General features: G+C 44.3%; 1 protein-coding gene across 3 annotated transcripts in view; it reads left to right on the top strand.

Annotated features, from left to right (window-relative positions):
- BRINP1 (BMP/retinoic acid inducible neural specific 1) overlaps positions 1–14,709 on the top strand; it is a 149,559-nt gene that overhangs the window by 74,207 nt on the left and 60,643 nt on the right. For all 3 annotated transcript variants that reach the window (XM_084899979.1, XM_084899980.1, XM_084899981.1), the window contains one exon: positions 14,196–14,386. In XM_084899979.1, coding sequence (XP_084756105.1) covers positions 14,196–14,386 — 191 coding nt within the window. The remainder of the gene's footprint in view (positions 1–14,195; positions 14,387–14,709) is intronic.

The following is a 14,709-nucleotide window of genomic DNA, read 5'->3' as shown; positions in this document are numbered from 1 at the left end:
TAGGGGTGCATTTCCATAATATTCATACTGAGGCTAAGTCTAGCGATGATGCAGTATGCGGAGCAGTACTGGTGGTCCCTGATATTAGGGAGCTTAGAGTTTAGCTTTTTCTTCTGGATTCAGTTCCTTGAGAAGGAGGATTGGTCTTTTGGGCCTTTATGGTCTAGTGTTCAGCAAAGAGTTTGCTGGCCAAGTCATAGTGGCCACCCGCTGGGCCAGCCATATTAATACCTTTCTCTAGCGCAGTTCCTAGTGAATGGTAGGCATGTATTGGTTGGTTGAATGAGTCAGTCTTCACTCAGATCATTTTTGAAAGTGAGTGTGTGTGTATGGGGGGAATTAATAATATTTCCTGCTTAAACCTCTCAGGAAACAAATCCAGGTTTGTACACCCAACTGCACACTGGGCATCTCACCCAGATGTCAAGGGGACATCTCAAACATATCGTGTCCAAACCCACACTGCTGATGGTCCCTCCCTGTTACCAGCCAGATCTATCCTGCTACCATGTTTCCCCGAAAATAGACATCCTCCGAAAATAAGACCTAGCACATGGAAAGATAAAACCCTGAAAATAAGACCTAGCGCAACTTTGGGAGAAAAAATTAATATAAGACACTGTCTTATTTTGGGGGAAACAGGGTAGTAGTTTTCCCATCCAAATTCATGGAAGATCCATATTTGCAGTTGCTCAAGCCGAAAACCATTTTAGTCTTTCTTGATTTCCCTTGTTCTCTCACATCCCTCATGCATCCATTGGGAAATTCTATTTTTACCTCCTTGAAAATACAAATTGAGAATCTGACCACATCTTATCTCCTCTCCTGTTATTCCCCTGATTCTTGTACTGACCTGGACTGTGGCTGAAGCCTCCTGCCTAATTTCACAGCTTCTGCTCTTCATCATCCTATTCTTAGGATGGAGTGATCTTTGCAAAACTTGGGTTAGATCAAGTCACTTATTCAGCTCAACACCCTGCAGTAGCTCCCATTCATTTCAGAATGAAAACCAACATCCTTACAGTGGTCAGGAAGGTCTTCCACTGTCAGACTCCAGTATCCCCTCTGACATTCCTTTCTGCTACCCCACCCCCCAGTAACTGCCCTTTAGTCACCAGGACTCCTGGTGTCCCATCTGCTTGCTTAGAAAGCTATTCCTTCGGTTGTCAATAGACACAGCTCACTCCCGCCTCCTTTAGGTCTTTTCTTGGTGGCACTGAGCCTCAGCATCCTGTTTGAAATTGTACCTCCTTCTGCCACCTTTTCCAGTCTCCCTTACCCTGCATCACTTTTTTCTTCTTCTTTTTATACTAATTATTTTTTGTATGTCACTTCCCCTAAGAAAAAAAGTTTCATGTTTGTGACCGTCAGATGCTTAGACTAGTATCTGGTTGGTAATCAATATTTGCTGAATGAGTGTGGGAATGAATGAATGAAACATTCAATGAATTAATGAATGGTGTGGCAAAATGGAGAGAACCGAGAATTCAAAGCCAAATGTACCTGGAGTCATGTTGCCTATAGTGCTTCTGTTTCTACATTTTAAACATGGAATAAATGAAAATCTCTACACATAGAACAGCGTGAGGATTAAACAGAGATGTTTGAAATATTTGCAAACTAGAAAGCATTGTATAATGTTAGCTTAATGGGGGTAGGGGAGGAATAAAGAACAGGAAGAAACCATGAGGTAGGAGTGACCAGCAGGGGACTGTGTGGGCGAACTCCCACAGTCCCAAGGAAGCACTGAGGGGATAAGACACCAGTAAAGATGAAGTGGAAGAAACTCAGGCTAAAAACGCTCCATGCCCCTGAGGAAGGGGAGGCTGATTCATTCTATCAGTGTTTACAAGGAATTTGGAAATTGCAAGTCAGTGCCCTCAGAGTTGAACTGGTATTGATGATTTCACAGTGTTTGATGGGGTCAGTCCCCACACGAAAAAGAATTGCAGTCCAAGGTCAGGAGCGGTTCAAGTGCCTGCTTGGGGAATGCATTGGAGGCAAGGATAATGATAAGATAATACCCTTTATGGTCACCTCTGTGTGGCCAGCCTTCTACGTACATTTTGTCTAACAGGAAACTGTGGAGGACGGACCTTTATGATCCTCATGGTGCAGGAAATAAGCTCAGAAAAAATGGTGAGTGGTATCAAGCCACCCAGCTGACTGGAAGCAGAATTGGAACTTTGACTGCATTCTGTCTTGATTTCCAGGCCTGTCCTCTTTCTGCCACATGTTATTGCCTCTCATGTTTTGCTTTGAGATGGAGGTGTTAGGGGAGTTTCTGAAAATGAAGAAGGATTTTCTTTTGGGTACCTACTAAGTGCTGGACACAGCTAATAGGCTCATACAATGAACATTCCAGTGAAAAAGACAATGTTTTTTTATTCTGGAGATTATGTTGTAGTAGGGGGAAGGGCTGAGGCCTGGAGAATATTGGAGAAATGTAAACATGGATCAAATAATTGCAGACGGTGATACAATTGTCATAAGTAAATAAAAATCTGGATAATGGGATGGGATTAGGTTAGTTTTGGTGGTCAGAGATTGCCTCTCGAAGCTGGTGACTTGGAACTTCGAATGATGAGGGGGCAACATTGCAGGGATATAGGGAAGTGCGCCCCCTGCAGGCTACAAAGGCACTGAACGCCAAGGCATCCAAGCGTATTTGAGGATTGAACAGAAGGAAGTAAACAGGCAATTTTAGTACAGTGTAATGCACACTGTCATTGGGGAAGTGAAAAGTGCTATTGATGACTAAGAGTGAACCAGCAGAAGCAGTGAGTTTTTTAACAGGTAAGAAAGCCCGGAGGTGAGAGTGGGTTTACACACTCCATGGAGCTCAATAAAATAACAGACACACTGTGTACCTGCGGGGACCAGGGGGAGATTAGGTGTCACAATGAAGCCAGAGGGTCCTGAGCAGGACAGGCCATAAAAGGCATTACACTCAGAATTGCGTGCTTTGGGCTATATTTTAGGTGGTGGCTAGTCTCTGGAAGTTCACTAAAATCTAAGGGAAAGGTGAAGGTGGGTGCAGAGAGCAGTTCAGTTTGAGTGGAGTAAGGCTATGGTAATAAAGGAAGGAGCTAGGAATCTGAGGTTCAACTCTGGTCATGGGGAATTTTGGAATAGGAATTGTGTAGACAGCAGGGATTCATTGATGGTTTCTCAACAAGGTGGAGGAGGTGTGATGAGCCAAGCCCTACTGGCAGAAGATAATTCTGGCTGTAATAATGAGGAAAATTGTAGGGTTGTCAAGGTGGAAGCGGGGAGCCAGGTGGGTGGCAGTTGCACCTCCATGTGTCTTGGCTAAGAACCTTGTTTTAGTTAATCCCATAAGAATCTATCCTGCAGATCTTTGGATTTATTAGATGTGCTACTGATTAGAAAAGGGAAAAATGAAAGCACTAGGATGTTAAGGATTAATTCCAAAACTTCTCACTCCTGAGGCTTAAATTGCCACCTTTATCTACTCATGGAACAGGGTACAGACATAAATAGAAACAGGAAGTCACTGAAGGCTGGGCAGTTTGGAAACAGAGTTCCAAGGTAACTTGCCAGATTCTAGGGGCTGAGGGTTGGCAGGGAAACGACCTGATTGTGGGGGGTGTCTAGAAACTGAGTTTCTTAGTGCTGGAAAGGAGGCATCTATTCATAAACCCACTCGTGCTGCCTGCATTCACTTAAGAATTCTTTATTGGGCACTTTATAAATGTAAGGAATGTACTAGAGCTGAGCAAGCTAGATATAGTCCCTGCCCCGTGGAGGGGATGACAATAAAACCATCACAAAGAATATAATTGCCAGGTAAATTCAGTGGTTCAAGGATGTGAGCTTTCTGGGGGCCTCGGGGAAAGTTTCCTGCAGAAGAGACTTCCAGTTGAGGCTCATTGCTTTGGGAAGGAGTTGACTATGAGGGAATGCAGGAAAAGACAATGCAATGCAGGTAAGACCTCAGGGACCCATCATCCTGAGGTTCTCAGTTTTATTCCATAGAAGCATCCCTCAGAAACTTGGTCAAAAGGCAGAGACAGAGCTCTGACTTGCTGGGGTGAGTGGGCTCTTGTTTTTGTAATTTAACATGGATTTACATCGAAGTCAGATGCAGATGGCCTGTGGACCTCATTTCACAAAGCACATTTAGAGCCTGACTCTGATTGGGCTCAGTAGCCTGAAACTTAGGTGGTGAGAGGAGAGACAGGTTTCTGTGTTCCTCTCCATTCCTAGGGAAGTTCTGCTTATGTCTACTTTTCCTATTTTGCAAAATATGTATTAGATTATTATTTTTTGTGTTTTCCCCAGCAAAATGCAAAATTTTTTGTCTATATGGTTCACTTCTGTCACCAGCATCTAAAATAGAGTCAGACAGATGCTCCAAAATAAACAAACAAAAATACTTATTTGAAAGAATTGATGAACCAAATGTTTCAGATCTAAATAAAATTTGAGGCCCACTAAGCCATTCCAGCTGTCCATTTTACAAATGGGAAAAGTGAAATGCAAAGAAGATTTTTGTCTAAGATAGTCCAGAGTATCATGGTGAAGGAGACAGTGGACTTACGATGCCTTCGCTTGAAGTTCAAAGCTTGTTCCTCTAGACCCGATGTCAGCCTTAAAGGAGGCCAAAATATCAGCAGCACTTTGCCAAAAATGCAAGATGTAGCTTAAGAACAGTTCATATATATTCATGGACCTGAAGTTCATAATAGGCAGTTAGTTTGCTAGAAAGAATCTTGGGTTGAAAGTCATCTTAAGTCAAATCTGATGTGCCCATAGTGTCAAGTAGTTATATCTGGCTGGGTCCTTGAACCCTAGTTTCTTCATATGTGCAAGGGAGATGACTATAACCATCTCCAGGGTCCTTGTGAGTATTAATGCAAGGCAGCTGGCCTGTATTTGGGGCCAGCATACATTTATGCTTAGGCATATGGATCTGAAGAATCAAGCATGTTCAATGTTGGATAATAGGTATTATTTGTGCCTGAGTCTGTGGAATTAGGTGTCTAAGCCTTGCATGAGAGATGGGTTGGTACTGTCTAGAAAGTACCAGTAAGCTTGCAGTGGCCTTCACAGGATGTGGCCATTGAAATGCCCTTATGCCCAAGAACAATGACATTTGCTAGTCCTTTGTGGGGACAACAAAATGGAAGACCCAAAGGACCACTTGGTGGAAAGGGACCATTTTTATGTGATTTAAGAGAAAGACTAGAGTTAAAATTCAGATTCTGGGGGAAACTATGGGGTAGACCCGGGGACTTACCTCTCTCGTTATGTTTTGGATTATCATCCCACTCACCAGGGCTAAAAACAGAAACATAGGGAATCTCTCTCATAACTCATCTGTCACCTGGTGCTGCCCATGTGAAACTAACATACCTGTCACTGGTTACAGTGACTAACTCCCGCTGAAACATTTCCAGTTCACCTGGGCGCTCAGAAGACAGTAACTAATGTTCCACATACCGTCTCTTTCCTGAAACTCATTGGTTCTCCTAGTCAGTAAGTACAGCAATAGCAACACTTTTCAACCACCCTGTGGGCTCTGAATCCCCATCAATCAGTTACTCAAACTCCACTTCCATATCTTCAGACAGGGGTCTCCCTACTTCCCAAGGAAAGCATGTCAAACTCATGGTCCCCAGGTCCCATGCCTCATTTATTTGGCCTGTGTTAGCCTTTGAGTTTGACATGCTTGTCCTAGGGCATCCTGCCCTCTTCTGATTAGTTCTCTCAGTCAGAAAGATTGCTTTATTGAGTGGGGCTTTGCTTTGCTGTTGGGGTCTCCCAGTTCTCCTGATTCCAGCTCTCAGAGCCATGTTTTCATAGCCTCACAACTCATCAGGTTGTAATGGAAAGTTGGTGCTATCTTTCTTCTTCTCCTTGTGTTTGGCGAAGACCTTTGAAAGTGCTGTAGGCATCCCAGATGGTATATTTTCATCATTGCATACATTAAACCAATTACCTTGTTTAATCGTCAAATCATAAATTCCACTTGAAATATGTTTATTTTCATATTCAGGTGTGATCTTGGCATTTTTTTTTCAATCAGTTCCTTCTAATTTATGTTTTCAAGGGTGACTTCATTTAGGCTCAAAGGTGCTCCAAGCAGGCTGCATAGAAAAATATCCTTGTTTGCTAATTTGCTTTGGCCCGGTAGTTTTCAAATATTTTTAAGACGAGGAAGTCTTTTTGTTAAAAAAAACACACAGAATTTACTGATCTACTTTTTGAGTAATTCAATCTATAAATCTTTGATCTGGCATATCCTTGCTTATTCCCTTAAAATACATTGTTTCACTGACTATGTCAATGGGATAAATTAGGGTCAGCAAACTGTTCCTGTAAAGGGCCAGAGAGTAAATATTTTAGACTCTGTGGGTCCAGTGGTCTTTATTGCAAGGATCCTATTCTGAATTGTAAGCATCCATGGACAATACATAAACAAATGCAGTGACCATGTCCCAATAAAAACGTGTCTACACAACAGAGAATGGGACAAACTTGGTCCCTGGGCTACAGTTTGTGGACCCCTGAGTTAAATCACCTTTGAGGACATTGAAGCATTTAGGTAGTGGATGGCATCAGATCCCAACTTGTTGACATAAGACCAGAAAAGCAGTGAATGTCTATTGAATGAGTTGAAGAACAAGGTATTTCTTCACTAGTTTAGAGAAAGAATAGGAGCGCTTGTTTAATCACCAAGCCATAAATCCCACAGGGAAACCACAGGAGAAGCTAAGTAGGACTGTGGAGGTGGGGAGACTGTGAGATGGCAGCACACTCAGCGGAGTATTCCTTGCGGGGGAGGAAAGTGTTCATTTTGTTCTCCTAAGAGATGCACTGTGGCAGCAGGAAGCGAGCAGAGGTCTGTGTGGGCATGAGCTCGGATTTAAGCCAGCTCTGCCCCTCACAGCTGTGTGTCCCTGGAAAGTCATTTCCCCTCTCAGGGTCTCTGTGTCCCCATCTGAAGATGGAAGGCAGCACGAAGACCTTCTCTGTGGTCCCTCTGAGCCCTCAGAATGTGTGATCTGAAAGAGAGAATTCATATAATTGCAATCTTTAATGGGATTTATGATAATTGGAAAATAATTGCAGCTCCAAACTTTTATTAATCTATATTTAGTTATGAGTCATGCTTTCACAATAGATGCTTTGGAAATAAGCAGAGAGACAAATGGAGTAAACAGAATTTTAAACATTTTATTTATATGCAGTTTGTGTAATCCCTAGAGCCCATGGGCATATTAAGATTATTTAAAAGATCCATTAAAAGTTATGCGTGATGCTACAAACTCCCATTTTAGAATGCCTTGCCAAGGGGAAATAGTGAACATTTATTGAGTAGCTACTACTGCCGGATTAATTGCATTCATTATGCTCACTCCTTCCAGCACCCCCACCAGGTAAGCTCTGGGATTCCTGCTGCACAGATAGGAACCTCAGGGAGGCTGAGCAATATGCAAAGGGCCACTTAGCTCATGAGTGGCTTTCTCCTGGGATTCAGTCAGGCCTTGCTGACTTTAGGCTTAGCTCCTCCCACAGTGCCAGGTCTTGGGAAAGGACCTGTTGTGTGTCTCCTCTTTAGATGCTCAGTGAACAAGCATTTGCTTTTCTTTGGTATCGTGTATATTACGCTTCTCCTGCAGAGCACAGGAGGGGCTCCTGGCAGGTGGTCGGGAGGGCTAACACTGCCTTCCAGGGATGGTGACATGTGTTTCCAGTGGCCAGAGGAGGGGCGGGGTGGCAGGAGGAAGCAGGGATCCTTGAATCTGAGTTTCTATTCCATCTTTGTCGTGGATTTGCCATGTGACCTTCTTGGGGCTGGGTCTCAGTTTTCTCCACTTCCGATGGGGAAAGCAGTACCCTCGCCCCCATCTTCCAGGTTGTCAGGAAGACGATGTATGTGATGACAGAACTCTGTAAAGGACTGAGTACTGCCGACCCCACAAAATCGAGATGAGGGGGGATAGCACAATGGATGAGGGTGGAGAACACTGGATCTGAGACCAGGAACCCAGATGCCAGTCCCTCTTATCCCGGATGGTGCTGTGGCCTTGGGCAAGTTCTTTCTCTCTGGGCCTCAGCTTCTTTGTTTGTGAAATAGCTGTGATCTCCTTAGGTGACCACTCCGAAGCTCTTCCCTCTGGCTGGATTCTGTATGGGGCAAAGAGGCAGCTCAGCTGACTGGGGGCCTCTCAGGAAATACCAGCCCCTCCAAGGGAAGGAAAGCAAGCTGCTTTCCCCGGGGTGAATCCCATGACCCCCATGGAGGCTCCTGTCCTCAGGAATGGTGCTCCATGGAGAACCCCATTTGCTCTTCTGAAAATGGTCCATTTGTAGGAGAGTTGGGTAGTTCACAGTGTGCTTGTTGAGTTTCTATTGATCCCTCTCAAGTCTCTGCTCAATGAGAAGCAGGGAGCTCATTCCAGGCACTTCTCTTGGATTAGCTTCCCCATGTCTCTGACCTTTATTCTTCCAGGGCCTTCAGAGTGGCTGCTGGGGTCAGTGTGGCTCCAAGTGCTGTTCCTGAAGTGAGCACACTTTAGAAAAGGGGAAGGCTTATATGCATATTGTAAGCAAGGGTTATTTCTCTAACGTGAAGCCAATGTTTTGTAATTAACATAAACCTATTCATATGCATGTCTCCTCATCCCTCTGAGGCCAGAATCCCCCAGAGATCCACCTGGCTCCCTCTGTGTTCCTGAGCATGGAGCAGGCAGGAGATGTGTCCCAAGCAGGTGGCGTGTGTGGACACCCTGCTTGTTAAGATGCATCATTTCCACTTCACATGTGCCCTTGGATTCACCTTTCCCCAAGAGTCAGTCTCTCTCTCTCTCTCTCTCTCTCTCTCTCTCTCTCTCTCTCTCTCTCTCTCTCCCTCCCTCCATCCCTCCCTCCTGCCCTTTTTCATCTCTGGGGATAATTTGCTACTCACAATAACAGAAGTGGTCCTAGAGTCCTCACCCCCAGCACTCCTTGTTCAGAGGCTTGTTTTTATTCTACTTCCAAATGATTTGTTAACACAACTAATGGGATAAGCTGCCCAGGAGTAAACAAATGCAAACATCCTATAACCGTAATCAGTCATGCTTTCAATAAACATTTATGGGGACCAGAGTGTCTATAAACTGCTCTAAAATGTACCCTTGGATTAAACCAGACCACTAGAGAGCTACATATTTAGACTGTAATGCATTGGGCTCTTATGGAATTGCTCTACTGTATGGTGCTTTGGCATATGCATACGGCTATAGTGAGCCCATCACACAAACAAGAGACACCTCCTACCAGCATCCATTACATCCACTTTTTTATTTGAAATTATGGAAGGTTGTTGTGTCCTAACATAATATCCAGGACATCTGTGTTTCTACAGCAACTTTGAACAACTGCTCAGTTATCTTCTAGCTAGACTAACAGTGGTTGCCACCCAGTGGGCCATGGACACTGGTGGTCCATGAGGTCTGAAAGGTTGGTGACCACTGGTTTAAGGGAACCTTGACTGTGCGGGTCTTTTGAATGGAATTCTCTTTTCCCTTTGGCTGCAGGGAAGCTCGGAAACATTGACAGTCCATTTTGATCAAACATACAGGACTTCATAGACTTAATGTTGCATGTTCATCTTAACCCAAAATTTATTTCATTTTTCTCTACTATTTTTTTTAAATTTTTCTGTACTTTTGAGTCTATATGGAATGTGTTTTTTGAAAATCACCTCCAATTGTTTCCCTTATGAGATCAGATTTAATTTTAAAAAAAAAAACCTGTAAAACATGCTGTCAAGAAGAGAAGAGCTGCCCTTCACTTCTCCCCTCATCATTAGTAGCCTCAGCTGTGGAGGAGCTCCCATTCTCCAGCACTCACCCTGGGGGTGCTCTCTCAAGGCCCCGAAAAGTAGAAATTGTCACCACCCCCATTTTTCAGAAGGAAACACAAAAGAAAACTCTAAGCAATGGAAGCATCATTTACATGTGCCCTATACCAACAGCAGCTGACAACTGTGTGTACCCTGTTGCAATTTACCAAGAATGCAATTTGCCAAGAAGTTCTCCAACCATTATTTCATTTAACTCAGCACACTACACGGTGATGCATGTTGTTGGTCTGCATGGCATGTAAGAGGAAAGAGATTAGAAGTGAGTTTATAAACTCTCGGTGCATTTCTTTGACTCAGACACAGTACTGGTACCATACATTGCAAGATTCAAACCCCACTTACCCCAGAAGGTCTACCTACTGGTGACATTTAAAAGATCACAATTATTTTCCCCCTCTCTCCCATCCCACCATCCATCTACTGTCACTCACCTTCCCATTGAAGCCTCTCCTATAAGCATAGCGACAGCTAGAATATTGATAATGCCTTGAATGCTAGAGTGTTATTGAGGCCTTATGTTCTAAGTACTGACTGTGCTTCATGAATTAATACAGTTCCAAACCCATCCCTTTAGGGTAGACATGCATTCTCTGGATCACATCCACATTTCACAGACTGTAAGCAAACTTCTCCTTTATCTCAGCCGTCTCCAACTGGTATCCTCGGACCACTGGTGGTCCGTGAGGTCCGAAAGGTTGGTGACCGCTGTTCTATCTCACAGCTAATCAGTGGCAGTCAGGTTTTAACCCAAGATTTCTCTTCCCAGAGCCCAAGCTGAGAGATCCAGAGCTGAAGACCATCTAATACATCAGCTTATCTCTCTAGGGCACAGAGCCAGTTCCCAGTTCTCCTGTCTGTCTTACCACCTTTTCTCCTTCAGTGCCACCTCATGCTTAGTGTGCCATTGAAAGGGTGTGTGTGTGTGTGTGTGTGTGTGTGTGTGTGTGTGTGTGTGTGTTGGGGGGCAGTGGTGCATACACAGGAAAACAGAGCGCTAGTAAAGAGGGTGAGGTTTCCTACTCAGATGATGCTAAGCATTGGATTGACCATCTTCTCTCCAGCCTTATCTGAAGTCCTACCACCCCGACCCCAGTTTCCATCCATCCTCTGCCTCTGTCATCAGGAGCCTCCGTCTTCCACGCCCTCATTGGGATGGGCCTTGCTGCAACCACTCCCAGCCCCCAATCCAGCATCCCTTTTTAGTTCCAGTCTAATTGGTATCCCTGTCCTTCTGCGAGGCTTCATTGGGCATAAGCGTATTCCAGGGATCCTGTGCCTTTGTGAGTGCCCCTTCTCCTCCAAGGGGAACCCACTTGCGCTGTGGGCTCAGAAGGAAAGATATGCATTCCGTTGTGCTCAATGCACTGAGGACTTACATGGCATTGTTGCTGGGCCAGCAGAGCAGTTAGTCAGGATGAGGAGCAAGGCTTTCTCACTCTCTTTTATTTTTTACTTTTTTTTAATGAGAGAGAGAGAGAGCGAGAGCGAGAGCGAGAGAGAGAGAGAGAGAGAGAGAGAGAGAGAGAGAGAGAGAGAGAGTTAAAGGTGGAATTTGCAATGGAAAGGGCACTATATTTGGAGTGCTGAGCTAGGGCCTGATTTCAGCCCTGCCAGTCATGTTGTGTGATCTTGGGTAAATAACTTAATGTCTTTGAAATTCAGTTTTCCCATCTGTGGGTTGAGTGAGTTAAATTTGATGACTTCTATGAAAGGCACCAGTGATGCTTTTAGAACAGGGGTCATACTCCCTCTGTGCCAAATCCGTCCTGCCATCTGCTTGGTAAATAAAGTTTTATCAGAACACAGCCATGCTCACTTATGTATGTATTGTTTATGGTAGCAAAATCAAAATATTTACTATAATGGCCCTTTACAGAAGACAAGATTGCCTGCTCCTCTTTTCAAACATTATTCTGATTGGATCATTGTTCAAAACTTTCTATTGACTTTCTATTCTATATTACTTAGAAAGTATATATATATAGTGTGTGTGTGTGTGTGTACATACATGAATATAATTCCATAACTAATGTATATAATTTAATATAATTCAATAAATTTCAGGGACAATCTGATGAGGAAAGAATGTTTTTTTCAGAAATAGCTGATGATTCTTATTGCTTTCTATTTTTACTCTCACCCGAGGATATGTGTTTGTTTGTTTTTTTTAATTAAAATTATGTAGAGAGAAATATATAGAGAGAAGTGGCCATATTGTGTAATGTAATCATGAAAGTAACATTCACTCCCCTTCCTATTCTATTCTTTAGAAGCAAGCTGCTTCTACCCACACTCATTGGGAAGAGATTACATGGGGTGTGAACACCAAGGGCCTAGGGTCATTGGGATTCATCTCCAAGCCACTTAACACACCTATGGAATTCCTCATCACCAGCTCTCATATCTCCTATCCTTCCACATATCTGGTCACCCCATTTGCCCCATTTTGTCAACATTTTCACCCCCTTCTTCCTGCATCTCCTTGTTTAGCCCTTCCCATAAGCGTTATGTATCTCCCCTCTCACTCACTGTGCTCCTGCCCTTTCCTCCACATGCATAACTGTGTGCGTTTTCTTGTGTTAACAGCATTTCCTTGTGTCTCAGTCCCATGGGAACTTCAAAACAATAGTTCAGGTGTGACCTCTATGGAGCACCCTCGGGAGACCTGAGACTTCTGGGTTCCTTTGTCTGAATTCTGTAGTCCTTGATTTTCAATAAATTGAAATTTTCTCTTCCCTGCCACACTGTGAGCTTCTTCAGGCCCTGAGACCATGATGTGCCCATCCCCTTTGTAGACATGATCCTCTGTGCCCTTCAAGGGTTCACTGAGTGCAGCGGATTGATTTAATAAGTACCCATGTCTATGATACTGAGCTCACTTTATTTAGAATTTGAACTATGCTGTGAATTATGGACAGAGATTCCTTCGTTAAGCAGACCTAGGCTCTAGCTCCGAGGCTTGGAAACATATTCTGATGTGAAAGCTTTCTTCATACCCAGTCTCCTCTGCGTCAGGGATCAGAAGCCACCACTGAATTACCTGGGCATGTCCGGCAGATTCCCACAATCTTCTGCCTCTTCTTGCTCCCTGCCCCACCCTTCATTTGTCTCTCCCGTCCTAGGCAGGAGAGAGAGACCTTTTCATTAAACTCCAGTTCCCATCATTTATCTATGCTGACCTTACACTCCTCTTGGTTGGTCTGTTTTTCTCAAGGGACCTAGAGCTTATAACTCAGGCAGGTTGGAGAGCTGATTATTCCTGGATAACTTGGTCTTTGGTAAGAACAGAGGTCATTACTAAAGCAAAGAGCACTTGAACCAAGGTCCCTTAAGTTCCTATGGGATTCAGTGTGCATGCTCCTTGTCCATCATCTGGGAACCTTTAATGATTTAGGTGTCTGGGAATTTGTGAGGAAATAATGCTATGAAGCAATCTTTCACACTGAATTAGGGCCTGTCAGTTTACAGAAGCATTTTTATACTCTATGCTTCATGGAACCTGTGCTTCGTAGGAGAGAGATACTATTAGTTGGATTTTATAGATTAGGAAAGGTAGGCTCAGAGAAGTGACATGCTCTGTCCAAGATTGCATCACAGTTGACAAGAGGCAAAGTGAAAGCCTGCTGAGTTGGACTCCCATGTTCAGTGCTCTCTGGTCTTGCTCTATCTTACCATTAGTGAAGGATAGATAAAACTCCCCTCTCCCCCCCCCCACCCAGTCCTGAGAACCCAGCTTAATTTCTTCCAGATTATAGTTGCTCAATGCACTCATATTGAATTTTTAAATTAAACTGAGCTCTGGGCTTATTTGATTTTGTAATTGTCTTAGAACAGGTCTCAATTTCTGCTGTAGATCTTGCCCATTGTTACACAGCCTGCCTCCCCCTCTGTCCCTCCCTCCTTCCCTTTCATCCATTCATTTGTTGATTTATTCATCCAGCTAGCATTCTCATTAGCCCTACCATGTAACATGTACCTAGGACTATCCCATTTCTATGATATCGTTCACAGTCTAGTGAGAGAGGTGGATACGGATGGAAACAACAGTGGTACGTTTATATCCCTGCTACTCTGTAAGCGACATGAGAACACGACTGTGTCTCTCTGGTTCACCGAAGTCTCCCAGGGATGAGAAATGTGTTCAATAAATATTTGTTGGCTGAAGAGGATGAGAGCTCAGGCACTAAGTATCACTTGACAACTATGAAGACTTGTAGTCACTCTCTCCCATAAGAGGGGTGTCTGGATGGTGGGTAGGCGTTGGCTTGGGGCAGAGGGGGTAAGTTGCAGAGTCTCACTCATCTCTCCTGCTCAGGGAGTTTGCCCGTTGGAAGGTGAGGAACACAGCCATCGAGAGGAGAGACCTGGTCCGTCACCCAGTGCCCCTCATGCCGGAGTTTCAAAGGAGCATCCGCCTACTGGGCAGGAGACCCACCACTCAGCAGTTCATCGACACCATCATCAAGAAGTACGGCACCCACCTCCTCATCTCTGCCACCTTGGGAGGTAGGTCAACAGCCACGGGGCCAGAGCCTCGTCACGGTTTTGGATCTGGGAAGGAGGGGGAGGGTGGGCTGCCCTGAGATCCAAGCTGAACTGACATTTTGTCATGGCCCATCTCCCCAAAGCGGATATGGCCACCTCAGTCAGGTTGTCTCGGTTCTTGTGGTCATCTCAGAGCAGTTGATTCTGTTGGCTGGGGCTGTCTCCCTTGACACTTTACTAACTTCTGTGGAAGCATGGCTTCGTCTTGGAATGAGCTCAGTTTGTTGTTGGGAATGCTTCATTTGATTGTTGTATTAGTTCCTTCGGCAATGTAGTCTGATCTG

Source organism: Pipistrellus hanaki, assembly GCF_964339955.1.
Source record: "Pipistrellus hanaki genome assembly, chromosome: 11".
Lineage (NCBI taxonomy): Eukaryota > Metazoa > Chordata > Mammalia > Chiroptera > Vespertilionidae > Pipistrellus > Pipistrellus hanaki.
Note: the sequence above shows the minus strand (reverse complement) of the source record. Positions and strands in the feature narration are given on the sequence as shown.